Source organism: Haliotis rufescens, unplaced genomic scaffold, assembly GCF_023055435.1.
Source record: "Haliotis rufescens isolate VD_foot unplaced genomic scaffold, xgHalRufe1.0.p SCAF_14, whole genome shotgun sequence".
NCBI classification, from domain to species: Eukaryota; Metazoa; Mollusca; class Gastropoda; order Lepetellida; family Haliotidae; genus Haliotis; species Haliotis rufescens.
In genome coordinates this window covers 27208055-27227916 of record NW_025963824.1, presented here as the reverse complement: position 1 = coordinate 27227916, position 19862 = coordinate 27208055, and the positions used below count along the sequence as shown (strand labels likewise).

Here is a 19862-nt window from a genome sequence, read left to right as displayed (position 1 = left end):
GGAATGATCATACATCAGGTATTCATTGTAAATACTATATTGTTAAAAGGACGATTCAGAAATAGCTCGTACATAATATTAATATTATGGCCTACATGCCTCTTCAGTTGACTTTTACATAAAGCTTGGGTCAGCACAGTTAAAATTCTGGGCACCCGACAGGTTATAGTTCATATTAAAACCATTCTGATTTAAACATCCCTGCAATTAGCCTCGGAGTTTGGTTCAACACTCGTAATTCAACAACCCATACCATGGAAATCTCCAAATATTACAACAACCCCTGCTTATCGCAACATGAGCAACTGACGGGATCGGGTGGTCAGGGTCGCTTACTTGGCTGATGCATGTCATCGTATCCCTATTGAGTAGATCGATGCTCAAGATATCAATCTCTGGATTGCCTGGTAGAGATTCGATGTTGTACAGACCGCCGTCATATTGCTGGAATATTGCCTTGAACAACAGACAGACAAACAAACAACAAACTCTGTCTGGTGAACTTGAGCTGCATTATAGCGATGAGAAGAAGGATCCATGCACAGTCCTTTTTCCATGCCATTTTGTGATCATCATCATCATCATCATCAGAAGAAGAAGAAGAAGTTATTATGTTCATTTACGCTGTGAGTGTTTTATGCCAGTCCGTACGGGAAAGATGTGTGATGAGCTCGAGGTGAGATGGGGTTTAACGTCACGTTCAAGATTATTGCACACAATAAGCGGCGTACGAGCGTGCGTGCGTGGCTGCTTGTACCAGTCCGGACTTTTATAGTGCTAGCCAACTGAGATACCATGCTGCAGTTTAACATGGATAACCCACTCAGACACAGTATACTGACTCCGAGCCGGCAAGTCCTTGGTTAAGTTGGTACAGTGTCACTTTCTAATTATAATTTGAAAAAAACTGAGCTATCTTTTTCGATTTATCTTCCCTACATTAACCCTCTAGGTGCGCTGACCCGGATGGTCCAACCTTGAACCGAGGGCGCACTTGGTATGCGTGATACGAGCGGTGCATGTTACTATGACACCTTTCGACGGTTAACCAGTATAGCTTTCACCTCTATCGGCAACGGTAACGCTGGTGTATAGACAGTTTATCTTTTCGCCTAATCAATGATTTATCTATTGTCATGTCCGGTGTTGGGTTCTCAGGGAGGAACGACAAACGCGGGAGTAGGGAGACGAGCCTGCCACTTGACCGGCTGTTTATTCAGACTGTCGCATGTTACATAAGAGCACGTGATTGCGCTTACCTGCAACTAATCACATTACAAGAGCGGACATCTGTTGGCCTGTCATAATATTATACACTAGCTAGTTTAAAACTACTGCGTTTCAATACAGATATTACATCCGCCCCTCCTAAATTTAAGTTACTTTGAAACAAAAATAATAACCTTTGATAAACAACATAGTCCACAGGACTTTATAAAGTATAAGTAACTTAACAAAGTACACTGACCCTTGTAAAGTACTAATAACCCTGATAACTTGACAAGTTACAGTCATAATGAAAACATTGTTAAAGTAGAAAGTGAAATTCAACGAAACTGAGCTTTTTTTCGAAAAATAATAATACTGATAACCTGCTTCAGTATTATAGTCCTGATACAAGTAACTGTAATTCACAGCTAAATCAAATGCCACCTTGACACATAGTTCACTGCAAATGACAGTCACAGTTCACTCAAATGTCACTTTGACACAAAGTCCCTCAGATAAGACGGTTGCTGCTTCACTCTGGTTGAACGACGAAGTATGGGTGCTACAGGCGATGTCACTACCGGCGTTTCCTCCCCCGGTTCAGACATATCTAGTACACTTGAAACATCCCCTGGGATTCTTTCCTCATGGGAATCTACCTGTGATGTGTCAGGTAAGTCTGATTCATACTCCTTCCTTCGTGAAGACTGCGATTCTAGCGGAGTGTCTGAACGTTGAGTCACGTCCCATTGGGGTGAAGGTAAAGACATCCTGCGTCTGACATGATCATCATGCCTTCTGACCAATCTTCCATCTGTTAACTTGATGATGTACGACAATGGACCAGTTACACCATCAACTTGTCCACTAATCCATTTTGGACCTTAAGCAAAGTTCTTAACCCACACCGAGTCATTCACTTGGAATGCCCTACATTTCGTTAGAGCTGACTGATCCACAAGTTTTCTCTGGTTCTTTTTCACCTTTGAGGTAAGGTTTGGAAACATCAAGTCAAATCGCGAACGCAATCTGCGTCCAAGAAACAACATTGAAGGTGATAAACCAGTCGTAGACTGTGGCGTAATTCTATAAGAAAATAGTAACCTATGGAGTTGAGTTGCAACTGTGTCACCGGTTGTCTTCTTTATTCCGTCTTTTATTATTTGAACCGCCCTTTCTGCTAAGCCATTCCCAGCCGGGTGATGAGGGGATGTTGTCACATGTTCAACTCCATTTCTGGACATAAATGTAGCAAATTCTTCCCCCCAAAAAGCTGTAGCATTATCAGTTACAATAATTTCTGGTATGCCATAAGCTGCAAACATCCGACGCAGCTGGTTTATGGTAGCCTTTGCATTTGACGAGGACATAGGTGCACATTCGATCCACTTGGAGTAGGCCTCAATCACTATAAGAAACATGCTACCCATGAATGGACCAGCATAATCCATATGCAGTCTTTGCCATGGTTGAGAAGGATACTCCCAAGGGTGTAGGGGAGCTACACTTGGACAATTCCTGTCTTCCTGGCAGGAATCACAACTGTTTACTGTTGTTTCAATGTCAGCATCTAGATGCGGCCACCAAACATACCTTCGGGCCAAGCCCTTCATCCTGGTGATTCCTGGGTCGGACTGATGCAACTCTGACAATATGACAGATCTGAGTTGCAATGGAATGATGACCCTCGAACATCTCAATAAGCATCCATCCATCACACTGAGTTCAGAACGAACTCTGCAGTACGACTCATAGTGGTCATCCAACTTGTCACGCTGCAGCCAACCTCGGATCACAAATTCTCAAACAATTGACAATGTTCTGTCCTTGCCAGTCTGGATACTTATGTCTGTAGACTTCAGAGGGCACGTGTCCAATTCCTGAAGCATTAAGACTGTCATATCTTCCATAGGCTTCCCTGAGACAGGCGCTGGCAACCTGCTCAATGCATCTGCATTGGTATGCTGTGTACCTTTCCTGTGTACAATTTTATAGTCATATGCAGTCAACAGCACTGACCATCTCTGAACTCTTGGAGACACCATCTGGGGCACTGGATTATTCTCATTGAATAATGACACTAACGGCTTGTGATCTGTCACGATCTGGAAATGACGTCCATAAACATACTTATGAAACTTTCGCAGTCCAAAGATTACACTCAGTCCTTCACGATCAAGTTGGGAATAATTCTGCTCCGCCTTAGTCAGTGTCCTTGAAGCAAAACTTATAGGTCTCTCCGAACCATCAGGCAGTTGGTGAGCCAACACAACACCTACTCCATAGGGGGATGCATCACACTGCAGTAAAAGTGGTTTGGAGCTGTCAAAATGAATCAAGACATCCGAAGACTTAAGCAAGTTCTTCGACTTCTCAAATGCTTTTTGTTGAGATGTACTCCATGACCATTTCACTTCTTTTTGTAGCAACTTGTACAAGGGGGAGAGAGTGTCAGGCAGATTTGGTAGAAATCTATGGTAGTAGTTCAGAATACCAAGATAAGCTCTCAATTCTTTCACATTTTCAGGGACCTTAGCTTCCTGAATTGCAGCAATCTTTTTCTCCACTGGATGCAAACCTTCACTGTCAAGTCTATAGCCAAGATATTCAACTACATCAGCCATAAAGACACACTTGTTTCTTCTCAAACGTAATCCTGCTTCTGACAATAGATGAAGTACTTCATCCAGAATACGAAGATGCTCACTGGCGTCGATTCCAGAGTTTATGATATCGTCGAGATAACCCGCTGAGTAATTGAGTCCCTGTAGAATTCTTTCAATCATCCGTTGAAAGATAGCGGGTGCCGAAGATACTCCAAATGACAATCTTGTGTACCTAAAGAGTCCTTTGTGGGTGTTAATCACGACATATTTTCGGGATTCTTCATCCAAGACTAACTGTTGATATGCATGACTCATGTCAATTTTAGTGAACTTTACGCCCCCAGATAGCTTTGTGCACAAATCTTCCAACGTCGCTATTGGATATTGCTCCAATTTTGAAAACTGATTCACTGTCAGTTTAAAATCTCCACAAATCCTGACAAAAGAATCAGGTTTGATGACTGGCACAATGGGACACGCCCACTCAGAATGCTTGACTGGCTCAATAATGCCTTCACTCAGCAAGCGATCAAGTTCAACTTCTATCTTCTGGCGTAATGCATACGGCACAGATCTAGGTTTGAAAAACTTCGGAGTTGCGTCTTTATCCACGTAGATGTGAGCTTGGAAATCCTTAAGTGTTCCAAGACCTTCTTCAAAAACAGCTGAGTGTCGTTCAAAACATCATTAAGTGTCAAATCTGTAGATTTCATAAGGTTCATCGAAACATGAAATAGCGAGTTCTCAAACAAGTCTTCCACACTAGCACTGCTGTTACCTGGGCCACAGGAGTTCACCTCACTCACTACAGCATTCACTCTCTTCCCTTGAATTTAGCCTTAGAATTCTGTTTCTGTCGAATTGATTCTTCTGACCTGCAGACTCACAATATGGCCACGTTTTCCACACTTATTATACTTCTCATTCTTATAAAAACACATATGTGGAGCATGAGTAGTTTTTCCACATCTAAAACAAGGTTTGTTATATCCAGATCCAACATGAGGCCTCTGGTCTTTGGTATATTGTGCTGATGGTTTACTGCGAAACTTGTGTACTGAATGTCCCACAGTTTTATCACCGTGAAGATCCTGTAGATTCTTGTCTGCCGCCTCAATTGCGGTAGCAATTTTCAATGCACTACTAAATGTTAGAGCAGTCTCTGACAACAACTTTTTCTAAATATTGTCATCACAAATACCACACACTAACCTGTCTCTCAACATGCCCTGTAAAGACATTCCAAAATCACACCCGAGAGTCAACTTTCTCAATTCTGCGACATAAGCAGCTACATTTTCACCAGCCTTCCTATTCCGTGAATGGAATTTAAATCTCTGTACAATTTCTGATGGTTTCGGCGTGAAATGTTCTTTCAATAAAACCACCAGCTGGTCAATTGTTTTCTCGCTAGGTTTCACGGGCTGAACCAATGCTCTTATCAACTGGTAAGTTTCAGTTCCACATGTTGCTAACAGTATGCTTTTCTGTTTGTCTTCGTCTGTAATTCCGTTTGCCACGAAAACATGTGTCAGTATCTCACACCATTCCTCCGATGTCGACTTCTTTGGATTAAATTCAAACAATCCACAAACAAAACCCGTGGTAGCCATAATCTCTGAGCTTAAGATAGTGACGGTTATAATGCCTCAAGAAGAGCGAAACAAAAGTCAATGTTCATCTATACCGCTTCTTCTACTTCACACTGACGGGTGAAACAAAGGTCAGCAGACCACGTGCTCTGGCTAACACACTCGTCGCAACGAACACACCTCGTTAATGTACCGTCAAACAGCCAGATAAACGTACCAAAATTCGTTTACATATACTTCATAGCTACCTTGGATCCCATCCTCGTCGCCAAGATGTTGGGTTCTCAGGGAGGAACGACAAACGCGGGAGTAGGGAGACGAGCCTGCCACTTGACCGGCTGTTTATTCAGACTGTCGCATGTTACATAAGAGCACGTGATTGCGCTTACCTGCAACTAATCACATTACAAGAGCGGACATCTGTTGGCCTGTCATAATATTATACACTAGCTAGTTTAAAACTACTGCGTTTCAATTACAGATATTACATCCGGAAATAGATGTTCCAGGATTCAATAATACAGGGATGCCCAAGACTGATTTATATTGTATAGTTAACCACGAGATACCCGTTCGAAGCGAGGAGAGTAGTTGGTGCCGTGCGCATCCAAGATAGCGTCACTTTCGGTTCCGGTGGCGCGCGCATACAAGTTGGCGGCATTTTCGGATCCGGTTGCGCACGCGTCCAAGATGGCGGCACGTCCGGTTCCGAGGGGCATTCTCCCCATGTAATAGATGAGGTGTAATGGGATTTAATGTCGTGTGCAAGATTATTGCACTTGCATGTATATAGTGACTTGCATGCACGTGTGTGTGGCTGCTTGTACTATTCCGGACTGTTGCCGATTTGAAGTGTTAGGCCACTGAGATACCATGCCGCAGTATAACATGAATACCCCACTCAGACACAGTGTACTGTGTTTTTAGGTACAGATCCTGATAATCACCTAAATTCTTACAACCTTATTCACCCCACACTGTCAGAGCGTGTTCATAATCGGCATCGGTTATTTTAGATTCTGTTAAGTTACCATAGAATGATTCAAGGGGTGGTAATTTAGTTTTGACGAATCTAGACCAATCATCCATATATTCGTAAGGATATACACCTTTTCTTAGCAACAAATGACGTGTTAACCGATCAGTATATTGATTTGTTATTGCAAAGTCATCGGGATTGTTCGCATTAGCTTAATTGTCCAGGGAAGATAACAGAAACTGCACTGAGTCTATGAATCTAAGCCCATTACTTTTCTTTAGTCTGGCTTTCCCATCCTTGTCCGTTAGAAATGCATGTTAAGCCGCAGTCGCTCTTTGAGATAGCTTGCATAATGAGATGTGAATCATATCCTCTAAGGTTGTGAAACACAACGGCGATTGGTATTGTTTGAGAATTCATTTTTATTTTCAAGTTAGACTCGTTATGAGCGGCTCCCCGATAATTACCTGTGACGTGGCAATGGTCTCTTACGGAATCCCCATTCAGGGGTTTATTACAAACATCACAAATCGTTGACTTCTTATAAGCCCTCTAATCATCCCTGGTCATACACATGGGTTTCTTCCGCGATAAATTTTCCCTAATTGTTCTCTCTTCGTTTTGTAGATATTCTAGGAACTTTCCCACTGCATCGGGAACTCTGAAAATCACGGGCGGGTTTGTTTTCCCATCATACCTTACAACTATATATATCCAAATCCACAAGGAATATGTTCTTGAGTTTCGTACGTAAAACTACATTCAGTATTGCGTTCGGTATTTTCTATCGGTTTGATAAGCGCTTCGAAGTCAGTGTAAATTATGTACGGTACTGGCATTTGATTACAATAATGTTCAAATTTTAATATATTTTTTCCCTCTTTAGGCCAATCGATCCTGATGGCAGTATGTCCAACACCTCTGCAGTCTGCTTTATGCCCTTCTAATAGATATTGTCTGCTGTAGCCATGCAGGCATCTTTCGCAGAAATATTTCTTTCTAGCATGTTTTTTTTTATTGTATAATAGCCTGCTTAAGCTCGTTATCCACGTATAATGATATTTACCATCTTTTTCGATCAGAAATGAATTGATTCTGGGAATATGATCTGGGGCACAGCTTATCCTGTGTACAACAATTCCTTTAGCAGAATGTCCGAAAAAATGTATAGCTAAATTATTTTGCTTTTCCACCTGATCAATTTGTGAGATTGGTGTAGGTTCGTCTATACCATCAAGGCTTAGTCCATCGTTTTGGGGATAGCTAGAAGGTCTATTTGCAATTTAGAATCTACGGGGAACGATGCAGATCTTATCATCATTCTTAAAACAGTTATCACCTTTACTTTTTACATTAATTATGGCTTTTTTCTTTTTATAATATGAGGGTAAATCTATATAAGATCCACCTTTGAAAGGCATATAATTTGCTATATCTAAATGTAAACTATCGATTTTATCCACACCACAACCCGAACCTCTTTTAGTTCTACATTCTAAAGTTTCTTGTATCCCCTGAATTGATGTATCTAATGATTCGCTTATAGTATTGGGTTCGGTTATAACTTCTTGATTGCTCTGGAAATAAGGTTTGGTATATTCAGTGCCATCGTCTGCGTTACTTTTACTCAATGACATTTTAACCGTCAGCTGGTATTTTATACTTTTTAAATCATCTAACTCCTCGTTAAGTTTGCTTGATACGATGTGCTTAACATCATTAACATCCATGTTGGAATTAATATCCATCTTCCAACCTCTTAGATTTTAACCAATGCCGGCTGTGGGTACAAATGTGAACTCATTATTATTAACAACAGTAGGTTTATCAACATCGTCAACTGATTTATTATTATCTAGTAAATCAATCAATTCCGCTTTTCTCATTCGAGAAAAACCTCTCAGCCCACTTTTTTTCACTTGAGCTTTGAGTTCTCTTACAGCCTGAGGTTTGTTGTATTCCAAACCGAGTAAATCGATCAATTCAGCTCTTATCATTCGAGAATATCCACGTAGACCACGTTGCTTTGCCAAAGCTTTCAGCTCTCTGACAAGATAATATAATATTAAACTGACTTATTGTTGGTCTCGGTATTGGGTCAAGTTTCTTTCTTAAACAAGGAAGTATTCGTGCATGTCAGATTCAACATTCTTAAACGTTTGAATTGAATGCCCCTCTTTATGCAGTTCATCATTAATAAAATCTAATCTTAATATCCTGTTCCTGGCCCATTGTGACTGGGCTGTTTTGAGTTGTTCTAATGCTTTATCACGTCTTTAAATGTTAGGTTAAGTTAGATTTCAAGTTTGACTTATGATAAACAGTCAATGCATTTATAGTTATATTTCATACGTAGATACATACATGTATATCAAATCCAAGAATCGCTTACATTAGTTTGATTGTTTGAAGTATTTAGTATCAACATTTGAATTCATGCTGATGTTGCTTTTGAAATGCCAAACGTTCTTGATTTACATTATCGTATCAAAAACATCAAAATTTGGCTTGTTGATCCAAAAACTCTGAATTTGTGTGGATTTGAAAACTCAAAAATGTTTTTGTCACACACTATACGTATTCACAGGTTACTTTATAGTATGTTTCCTGGGTTTAAGCGGAACAATAGACTTATATTAAATGTACCATGACACGTTAAGTATTTATTTCAGTTTAGTTATCTTGAATCAATTTATACTCTGTTTACATTATGATGCAACTCGGTACCACATAAAACATACGTATTTGTCGACTTTCTCCATCTTGATCCGCCCTATAACAATGATGATCTACTCCATTGTGAACAGTATATACCATTGAGGAAGTTATGCGTAATAAACTCGCAGTGACATTATACGTCATTAAATATCTATTTGCGCACATGCATTGAAACACAGCAGAAGCATATATACATATCATATCGCTTGTTGGAATTTCATTATGTCCTCTATATACGCGTTTGAACTTTGTACATGGGTTTGGAAAATTATTTATTTTTAAAAATGGATTCCAATTATTGAATGGATTGGCAAGTCATGCAGCACATTGACATGATACTTTCAAACAGACAGTATGCAATACAAAATGTTTCAGCTTGCTTTGACAACCCGATTGCATCAGTCAGGTACACGACTGAAGTGCACGTAAACACTCTCCAAGGAAGTTAACTCCCTGATCTTTTCAGTATAAATAGCCACAGCCTTAACAACATAAATGCGGAAAATAAATGTTTGCTTCAGATTGCTTGCTCTTTTACAGAAAGTTCGTAAATTTTGTTTTACCAGAAGGTTCGTAGTATTTTAATAGGGGAAATTATGTTTTGATTTTAATTGGTTCAACAAAACTAAACTATAAATATTCTGGTTCGTAAAACTAGTATCTCATTAGGTAAAGTATGTTTATTCAAAATATTTAAGATCTCTATGTTCACAACATGTCTGTACGACTGCAAAACTTTTAACTATCCGTGATACCTGGTTTATCTACCGTAGCAAACCTTTATATCTTCACAGACGTTTAGAGAAGAAATTACAATTTTATCAACAAGTAAAGAATTTTTATTATCTAGATATATCTTTTTAGAAACGATACTCGCACTATGGTGTAGAGTTAACATTTTGGGGAGCTATATTCAATGTAGCGTAGCGCAACTGAGATCGGGAACCAGGTTTGTTGTGTAGAAAATAAATAGACCAATCAGCGTTCGCGTCTCACGGCGGAGAAGGGAGTTTTCCAGTCGTGTATATTGCACGGCATTGTTCCACTATTTGCACGATGTCGTGTATATAGACGGTCCGTTTCAAACCTGGCGAAATACGCATCAGTCGGAAAGCGCACGTTAAATCTCCAAAGTAAGTAAGTAAGTAACCTGGCGACTTTCATTTCAGACTACGCTTGAAAAGTATTTGGACACAGTTCTTGATATAAATTTTAAAAAAATGAACAAACGAACATTCCGGAATGTCTAATATGTGGTTAAGATTGTTTGGCAGTGCTTCCCACGTACTGTGCAATGCTTTCTCCATTCAAATGTTTATCCCACGGAAGCGAGAGATAGACGATAATTTTGAAGGAATCAGTGTCAAGGGCCCTAACTGACGTTCGGAATAACCCGTGTTCCGAGTTTCCAACTGTCACTTTCATGATCTGGTAAGCGACGCATTGATTGGTTGGATGAAAGGTCGTTCTGACGTGACCCGATATGGGATGTCCTCAGATCTTTGTTTAGCGGCAGCGAGAACTCAGATCTGATTTGAATGAGATTGATGATATAGTCGGAATCGTACAATGGACTCTGCTTTTAGCAGATCTTTCTTTTTATGAATATTGAAAGGGTTTTGTCGCTTTAATTTCTATACTCCACCTAACAGTAAAAACACACATCGAGATTCCTCAACACTGCGGGCATACAGAACGACATGTGTATTGAAATTTAAATACAGTGTCTCTTCCATGACGACCTAGGTAAACATATACACCTGGCCATTTTGTGTGTGTATTTGTATACAGATATTGTGATAATAAACAAGGAAAATGAACTGTAAATGTACATCAACGTCTACGTTCATGTACGAGGGCCATTCAATATATAACCAGCCTAAGCTATTTATCAGATCTTAACGGTTGCATGTTTGTCACGTGCTGTGCACCAATGTATGTCACGTGCATAGACAAAGTTTCACTGAGGAAATTGTATTTGAAGTCACACACGTAATCTATAAAGATGGCAAGGGTAGATTCTGCCAATTTTTCGTCAAAGGTTGAATACAGGGCTGTTATTAGGTACCTCCACTTAAAAGGGAAACCGGGAAAGGAGATGTTTATTGTGACGGTGCACCTTCGTATGCACAGGTCAAATTCTGGGTTGCAGAATTTAAGAGGGGTCGGGTGAACCTGGAAGATGAGCCACGCCCTGGCAGGCCTGTAGAGGTGACCTATGACCAAACCAGTGAAGCTGTGAGACAATTGGTTGTCAAAGACAGGCGAATGAAGGTGTCAGAAATGGCCAAGGCCTTGGACATTTCAGAGGGAAGTGTCCTGACATTTTGCATGATCATCTGGGTATGAGGAAGCTGTCTGCCCGATGGGTCGCGAAATGTCTGAGTGATGATCAGAAGGCTGTACGTGCGTCAATGTGTCAGGCACTTTTGACGCAATGCAGTCGGGATGCGGACAACTTTATGGAGAGAATTGTTACTGGTGATGAAACCTGGGTACACCACTATGACCCAGAAGCCAAAGAACAGAGTAAGCAGTGGATTTGCTTTGCTTCACCCCGTCCCAAAAGTTTAAGAGTCAACCATGATGGCAACCGGCTGGCAAAGTCATGGCAACCATCTTTTGGGATACCAAAGGGCTCATTGACTACTTTCCACGCGGCCAGATTATTACTGGAGAGTACTACTCCGATCTCCTGGACCGTTTGCGGACTGCTATTCTTGCCAAACGTCGTGGAAAGATCACAAAAGGTGTGCTGCTCCAACATGATAATGACAGAGTGCACACCTGTCGACTTGCGGTTGCCGCAGTGAAGCGGAACGGGTTCAAAGTATTGCCTCATCCACCTTACTCACCAGACCTGGCACCAAGCGACTACTTTCTCTTACCAAACTTGAAGAAAGAACTGCGTGGACGTCATTTCCGGTCCGATGATGAACTCCCGACAGCAGTGGAGGGGTGGTTACACGAACAACCCCATGGTTTCTATCAAAACGGGCTTTGAGCTCTCACACATCGCTGGACAAAGTGCATAGACCTCAATGGTGATTATGTGGAAAAAGAAGAAGTGAGGAGCAGTAGCAAATAGATTAGGCTGGTTATATATTGAATGGCCCTCGTAGGTTATGTTATATCGCATTTCACTTGGTGAACCCTAAATTATTTAATAATTGCCCTGCAGAAGACCTCGTAATCCGGATTATGCAAGACACATGCATGACTTATTTTTAGCAAAACATCAGAAAAATCAGACAGAACACGTCCTGCGATTGAACACTTAATAATTGTAAATTGTAAACGCACTGATTTCATCAGGCCGAACAGCTCTAATTTCGGAATAAGGGGAAAGTCCGAAATTAAGTTTGGGCAGTGGTGTTAAATCATCACTGTACTGTGAGTGAGTGAGTTGGGTTTTAACAGTATTCCAGTTATATCGCGGCGTGTCAGCTTAACGTGGGAGGAAAGCCCGAAGTGATGCAGGTCTCTGACGTCTACCACTTCGGTGAACCCCATAGGTTTCTGGCGTGCTCAAGGGACGCAAGTCTGCACAGCGAAACTGCACCGGAATGTGTATTGAGAAGGAGATGTCTGCTAAAAGCGCCAGGAGTACTACCCCTTTGTCAGTTGAGACTTACAGCCTTGTACACCCCATTTCGTTTTGGTTAATGTTGTGTTGTACAACTATTTTACACTACTATATCGATATATTCTTAATAGATGAGTGTTCCACGGATAATGGCACGCGTGTATAATCAATGATAAATACATATAAATGTACCCATTTAAACAAACTTATATTTATTTTAAAGTCAGAATATGAACACGTCTTATTTTCAGGCACATCTGATAAAATGTATAAACGAAAACAATCATTTAATTCATGAACATTTATTAAGGCCACAGAGAGGTTATTCATATCATTTTAAACAGTACAAAATTCCCATCCCAGTGTCGGCCCTTATATCAAACACGCAGGACGAGGGTAAATACTATGAATACTCATATCTTTTAACGTGTTTTATGCACCAGGACACATATTTGTCAAGGATTCAGTACTATCTTAAAATAAATAGATATGTGTGTCAAATGCGTTGTGACTGCCTCTTTGGTCCAGTGCATAGAGCGTCTCCGCAGAGAGTGGCAGGTCGATGGATTGATTCCCTGCCACATCATACAAAGACACGTTAAACGATGGTAGTTGTGGCCACCCTGCTTGACCCTCTGTATATTGGGTAAAACGAGTACTGCTCGTCTCGTCGTCAGTATTATGTGTCTGAGTGGGGTATGCATGTTGAACTGCGGAACGGTACTTCGGTGGGATAACACTAAATAAAGCGGCATTATTCCGAATTAACACAGACACACACTATATATATATAAATGCAATAATCTTGAATGCGACGTTAAACCCCATTTCACCTCACCTTTTTAGCAAACGCAAATTCTTGTTATTTTGCACAAACTAAATTGTTTTTTGGGTTAAAGTTTGGGTGTTTTTGTGTTGACGTGTGTAATATGTTCTTGTTTATGACATGCTGGTTCTATATTACAATCGATGGCGTCCGTAAGTGAGAAATGCTCCCCGTGTTATGATGATGAGGAAAGGTTCAAGTATTTCAAAACCGGGTTAGGAGTACTTCCTCGTTCTTAATATAACCCAGACATAAGGTAATAGAAACATTTCGAAAGCAATTGTTGCTGCTGTTTACTTCCCGGGTAAATGCTGTTAATCAAACGTTATCATAGTATTATGCATAGAAGCTGAAATATGTTATTGACGGGGTATCCTGTTATAAATATTGCACATGTTGACTGACGTTATCAGTTTTAAGGTGCGGGATGTATCGCTACGTTTTCATATATATGTAGAAAGGCAACTGTTAACATTTTGCCGATAAACTATAGGAAAAACTCACTTCACCTCACCTCACCTCACCTCACCTCACCTCACCTCACCTCACCTCACCTCGCCTCACCTCACCTCGCCTCGCCTCGCCTCGCCTCGCCTCGCCTCGCTTATTCTGTATTGAATACTGCACATGTTGACTGACTTTATCAGTGTGCATCAGGGATGTATCGCTACCTTCGCATACATATGTAGAAAGGCAACTGTTAACATTTTGCCCATAAACTATTTTAGGTCCTGACATTGCGGCATTGCTACATAATCAAGGATAAACGTATTGTGTCGGGACACATCCAATGAAACGTTTGATGAATTGAATAAAGTTAAAATGCCCCGCGGTTTACCCTTTCTCCGAGGTCTCGATAAAGATTAACCCTAGATTAACCCTAGATTAACCTCACCTCACCTCACCTCACCTCACCTCACCTCACCTCACCTCACCTCGCCTCGCCTCGCCTCGCCTCGCCTCTTATATGTTGTCATAAAGTTGAGCTTCACTTAAACATAGCAACAACCAACAAAGGCAATCTTGTTGTAACACCTCGTTTTTGTATCAGCCAGACACTGCACACACGCTTGTACTACGTTTCCATATGTCACACTGACACTGTGATGCACATTACAACATTACGGTCGCACTTGACTGGTGTTATTTGCAGAAACGTTCAGCAAAATAATGATTTTAAGCAGCGCAATAACAATAAGGATTTCTGTGAATTATCTATTCAAGTACTTTCAGTCGAAATGTGATATAGAGATAATTTGACAGTATTTTTTATTTATTTTTTGAATATGTCTTTATCTGACTGCCTGTCATTCTGCATATTTATTTACGAATAAATAGAATTTGTTTATGTTGCATTCAATTTTTCACACGGTATTTATATGTATGTGAAAAGTATGACTGCAACATAAAATATATATACAAACGTCAACGCCGCTTTGAACAGGAATTCTGCTTTATGTACGAGACAAACGTGATGGAGCTTTAAGACGTTTAACACTTTGGAAAAGCCAAAGGGCATGGGTAACGTATGGTGCTCACAAACCAGGGATTATAATCAGAGAGAATCTGACATTAGGAACTACGGATAGAGGGCGAAGCTCTGCACAGTAAGGTGAAATGGGGTTTAACGTTGCGTCAAGATTAATGCACTTATATAGCGACGTGCAGTGTGTGTTTGTTTGTTTGTGTGTGTGTGTGTGTGTGTGTGTGTGTGTGTGTGTGTGTGTGTGTGTGTGTGTGTGTGTGTGTGTGTGTGTGTGTGTTTCGGACACTTAAGAGGTGAGGTGAAATGGGGTTTAATGTCGCGTCCAAGATTATTGCACTTATATAGCGACGTTCATGCACCCGTATGTGTGTGTGGCTGCTTGTACTAGTCCGGACTGATGCCGATTTATAGTGCTAGCTCACTGAGCTACCATGCCGCAGTTTAACATGAATACCCCACTCAGACACAGTATACTGACTCCGAGCCCACCAGTCCTTGTTTTAGCCCCTTAATGCCCAGCGCCAAACAGGGCAACAACCAGTACCATCTCTTAACGTCTTTTGGTATGACGCTCTACGCTATAGGCTACGGAGACAGTCTTCTGCACAGTAAATTTCGGTACCCTTCGACTTGGCCATGCATGCTTGCTTTAGCATAATGACTAAATGTAGCGGAGAAGAGACAGGTCACAGTGACATAACTCTAAAGTACTCTCATTTTTTATTCTTCTGAATATGCATCAATGTTTTTACTTCGTGAAATGCACCAACAACTTTGGAAAATCCCAATCGACCCACTAAACATTCACAGTAGATCACATTCAACTATTAATGCATGTATTCTCAGCGGGCATGCGCATGGTTACTGTTCATTTCCTAGAATAGCCTCGCCTTGATAACGGCCGCTGACAGGCTGTATAATCAATCATGTTTTACTGAGTATTTTCCAGGAAGGAGTTACAGTCATGTTGTTGTCTCGACAGTGGTCACAAATGGGATTGTGAATTTCTACACAGTATATATCATTTATTTGTTTTTAATATCTCAGTTGACAGTTGTTGGGTTTAATATCTACGCAGAAAATGTATTTTTGTTATTTGGTTTAGAGGTTTATGTTTAACCTGACATTGGTCAATGGGTCATTTGTCACTTAACGTGCTGACCGTAGATATAGTTACATAGAAGTAGGTTATGTTGTGACATGTGGTCATTGATATAATTGTGAATTTTTAACACAGTATGTTTCATTTGTTTGTTTTAGTTTTCCTTTTCTCATTCACAACAGTTATACACTTGTTAAAAAAATGACAATGATATCATGACAGAACTTAGAAACGACGTAACCTGTTTTTGTAACTGAAACTCTCCAATATACGTAGATTTTACATATACTTCTTCAAAGATTAAGGACACTTTGCCAAAATGAAAGCACATAACATCTGAAATTTACTGAGATAAAACTATGTGAAATGCTGGATAACATCTAGGTGAAATCTTAGATGCATCTTTATGCATTTGATTCGAAATTTCTGCTCTGACTGGCAAACTCAAACACAGACATTTGGCCAAGAGGTTTAACCTAAGCTTCAGGTATATCGATGGTTTGATGAGAACCTTAAGACCTTAAGAGCCAAAATGACAATGGTACATCTATAGAGGGCAACAAAATGAGTAGGCACGTAATATTCAGGACCCCTCCGCGCAGCTTTCAAATGTTCAAAAAATATCACTATAACAGACGGTAGAATACACACACTAATCCATTATAATCAGTAATAGACGAGATATTAATAGTAGAAACACTATGCGCAATAGATTATTTGAATGAGGTCGTCTTGGGAGAGAGATAACATCAGTCTTGTGCAATAGCGTTCAACTTGACTGTCGTGCGTTATCATTTACACCCGTGATCGAAACCAGGCCACTAACAATCTTGTGTTGGGTCGATAAACACGCCTGTACTACGAAAATATTACATGTCACGCTGACCCAGTAGCACAATGTATACCAATGTAATTTAAGTAAAAGACACAAAGTGTTGCATTTGAAGAGTTTGCATACAAGTAAGATAGGTATTGTTGTCAATATCTATCGAACACCAAGAGTTTGTATGCATAGTGTTATTGGCTTCACACATTGTAACCATGTCGGGTGTGATGAGCGAAAGCTTTAACCTCTAGGCTACCCCACCTCCCCGCTGTGCCGTGTGATGTTGTTTGATATGAAGACAATCGTTGCGAAGGGCTACCTCATTGGGTCAGTTGTTATATGACGACAATGCAGGACTGTTGCTAAAACTATAAAGAGTCATTCTTAAATTGCATAGTGAAAAGCCTACGCAATATATTACTATTGTCTTTTTTGTCTGTTTGTTTGTTGTTTAACGCCGCACTCAGGCAACATTCCAGCTATATGACGGCGGTCTGTAAATAATCGAGTCTGGATCAGACAATCCAGTGATTGGCATACGATGGGACACGATGACATGCATCAAACAAGTCAGTGTGCCTGACCACCCGATCCTGTTAGTCACCTCTTACGCCAAGCGTAGTCGCCTTTTTTCGGCATGCATGGGTTGACATATTCTAACCCGGATCTTCACGGGCCCTCTTTGTATTTAAATGATATAGTAATGTTTTGTTTATTGTTTTGTTTATTGTCCAGAGCTAGGAATATTCACTTACCATTAGAGTGTAAAATGATTGCTTTTAATCACATGACACATGACATGAACATAAGAAACAAATGCTGGAGGATAAAATATAAAGACAAAAAACTCGCTAGCGATAGCCTAATCAGCAAAATGACGAAGAGGGGTGAGAAGGTTGGCGCTACGATCATTAGCCGGTGATGACATGTTGTTACTTGATGATGGCTGTTACTTAATATGTCCTTGGTGTTACCACAAGTCGGTAGTTTTAACTTCAAAGAAAACGTTGTGAAACAAACATGTCTGACACCATTTCTAATATGCAACACAAACTATAATGCATCATTTCCTACTGATAGATTATTGTGACGTGAAAGAAAAATCATCATGAGTAATGGTAATGTATTTAGTGTTACCGCCTTTGGTGTAACTTTTTTGTCTTTAGTGTAACCAGAGGAAATTCTGAAAATTATTCAGGTAAACACACATAGCATGATTTTCAAATAGTCCAAAGAACATGTTCAATAAAAACAGAATATTGAAATTATATCGATCCTTTTGGTAATGTGTGGGACAAAGAGAAGAGTAAAATGCAATTTTATCTTTTTATTTCCCACAAAGAGTGACAATCCACGTTTTAAAACGAGGTGATATTAAAATGAGATTCTTTTTCTCTTCTTGGTAGAGGTAAAATATTAGTTTTACAATAATACACCGAAAGAAATATTGTATTTATTTTTTATTTCTGTAAAAGATCGGCAACTATAATGGTTACACCAAGGACAATAGATTTCCACTGATTCTCCAATATATTTGAAATATTTCAAAATTATGTTTCTTTGTGTTGGCATAATTTACCCAACTATTTGTCAAGTTAAGATGTTTCTTCTCAAATCAGTTTGAATTTCAAGTTTTATTTTTATTTATTCAACAGGGCCAAAAGGGGTACAAATTTTGATAATGACCCATATGTAAGTGAGAACAAGTGCCTAGACATCTGACAATGGGATAAATATACTCAGTGCAACAACACGAGAAGGCACATCGCACATAAAACCTAATCTGTCAGGTTTCAAATAGTATCAACCATGTAATCCGTACGCATATATAAATATATCTATATATGCTAGCAGTTGAGTAATAATACCTTCTGCAATTGAGACAACAAAAATACCTGAAAAAGATCACAAAATAAAAACTCAAAAATTTCATAAACCAAATAAATATACATAGATTTATTGACATTATACTTGACAATAAAAATACACACATCAGTTAACAGAAGTAGGGGCGCCTCCGTCGGCATGCTCATTCTTAAAATAGTTTCAAATGTTTACTTGTGCTTAGGCGTTGTCCTATGATAATTGATTACACCCGTGTTTGTAACCAGGCAAGACACAAATACACGCGATTGTGTTAAGTGTCAGCCAATCTGTACCCTGTATACATGCTGCAATCAGCATAAGTTCATGTGAGGGAACTTACCAAACTAGTAGCATGTGCTCCCATATGTGTTCTTTTCCGCCGGATGGCGCCGACGCTTTGCGATATTTATAACTCTTCCATAATTTGACTACAATATCCAATTTGTCAAGGACAACATACAACTCGCAACCTGCCGGCGAAATAATCACCGAACAAAGATAACTTGAGCAATTAAGACTATCTGCAGGGTGATAACTCTTTGCACCACGAATTCGCCTGACTACAAACGTCAACTAAAATATATTTCCAAAATGTCGAGCTGACAGTGTAATACTTTCAATGTTTCACTGAGAATGGGATGTATAAACAGATTGTTAAATGTTAAATATGATTATTAAAGTTGCAGCTGTGCAAAATACAGGCTACGCTTTATGTTTCCATGTCACAGCATTTGAAAGTAGCCACATGATTCATAAAGAATCTCATCCGTGTCTTTTGACATTTAATATATCAACAAGTGTTAAGACCAATCAGATATTTGGTACAAAAGAAAAACGCATACATTACATAAACATTTTGACTACATTTTAAAATAAAACACAAAATACTAAAAAATACTAGATCGGAGTTTTACTTGAGGAAAGTAGTTTGAGGACGGACAGTTGGGGAGTCTACGTAGGCTCCCTCACTCTTAAATTAATGTAAATGTTTACATGTGCTTATAAAATAGGATGCCATCGTATGATAAGAAGAAAGTTTAACTTGAAAGCCAAAGTTCATCTTTCC

At 39.7% G+C, this 19862-nt stretch overlaps 2 protein-coding genes across 4 annotated transcripts in view; both read left to right on the top strand.

Moving 5' to 3' along the window:
- The window catches only part of LOC125379159, a 63409-nt gene that overhangs the window by 33186 nt on the left and 10361 nt on the right, over positions 1 to 19862 (top strand). The window lies entirely within an intron of this gene.
- LOC125379218 (histone-lysine N-methyltransferase SETMAR-like) lies at positions 11713 to 12108 on the top strand. Its single transcript, XM_048395456.1, has one exon. It carries the CDS (start codon positions 11713 to 11715, stop codon positions 12106 to 12108), a length of 396 nt encoding a protein of 131 aa, XP_048251413.1.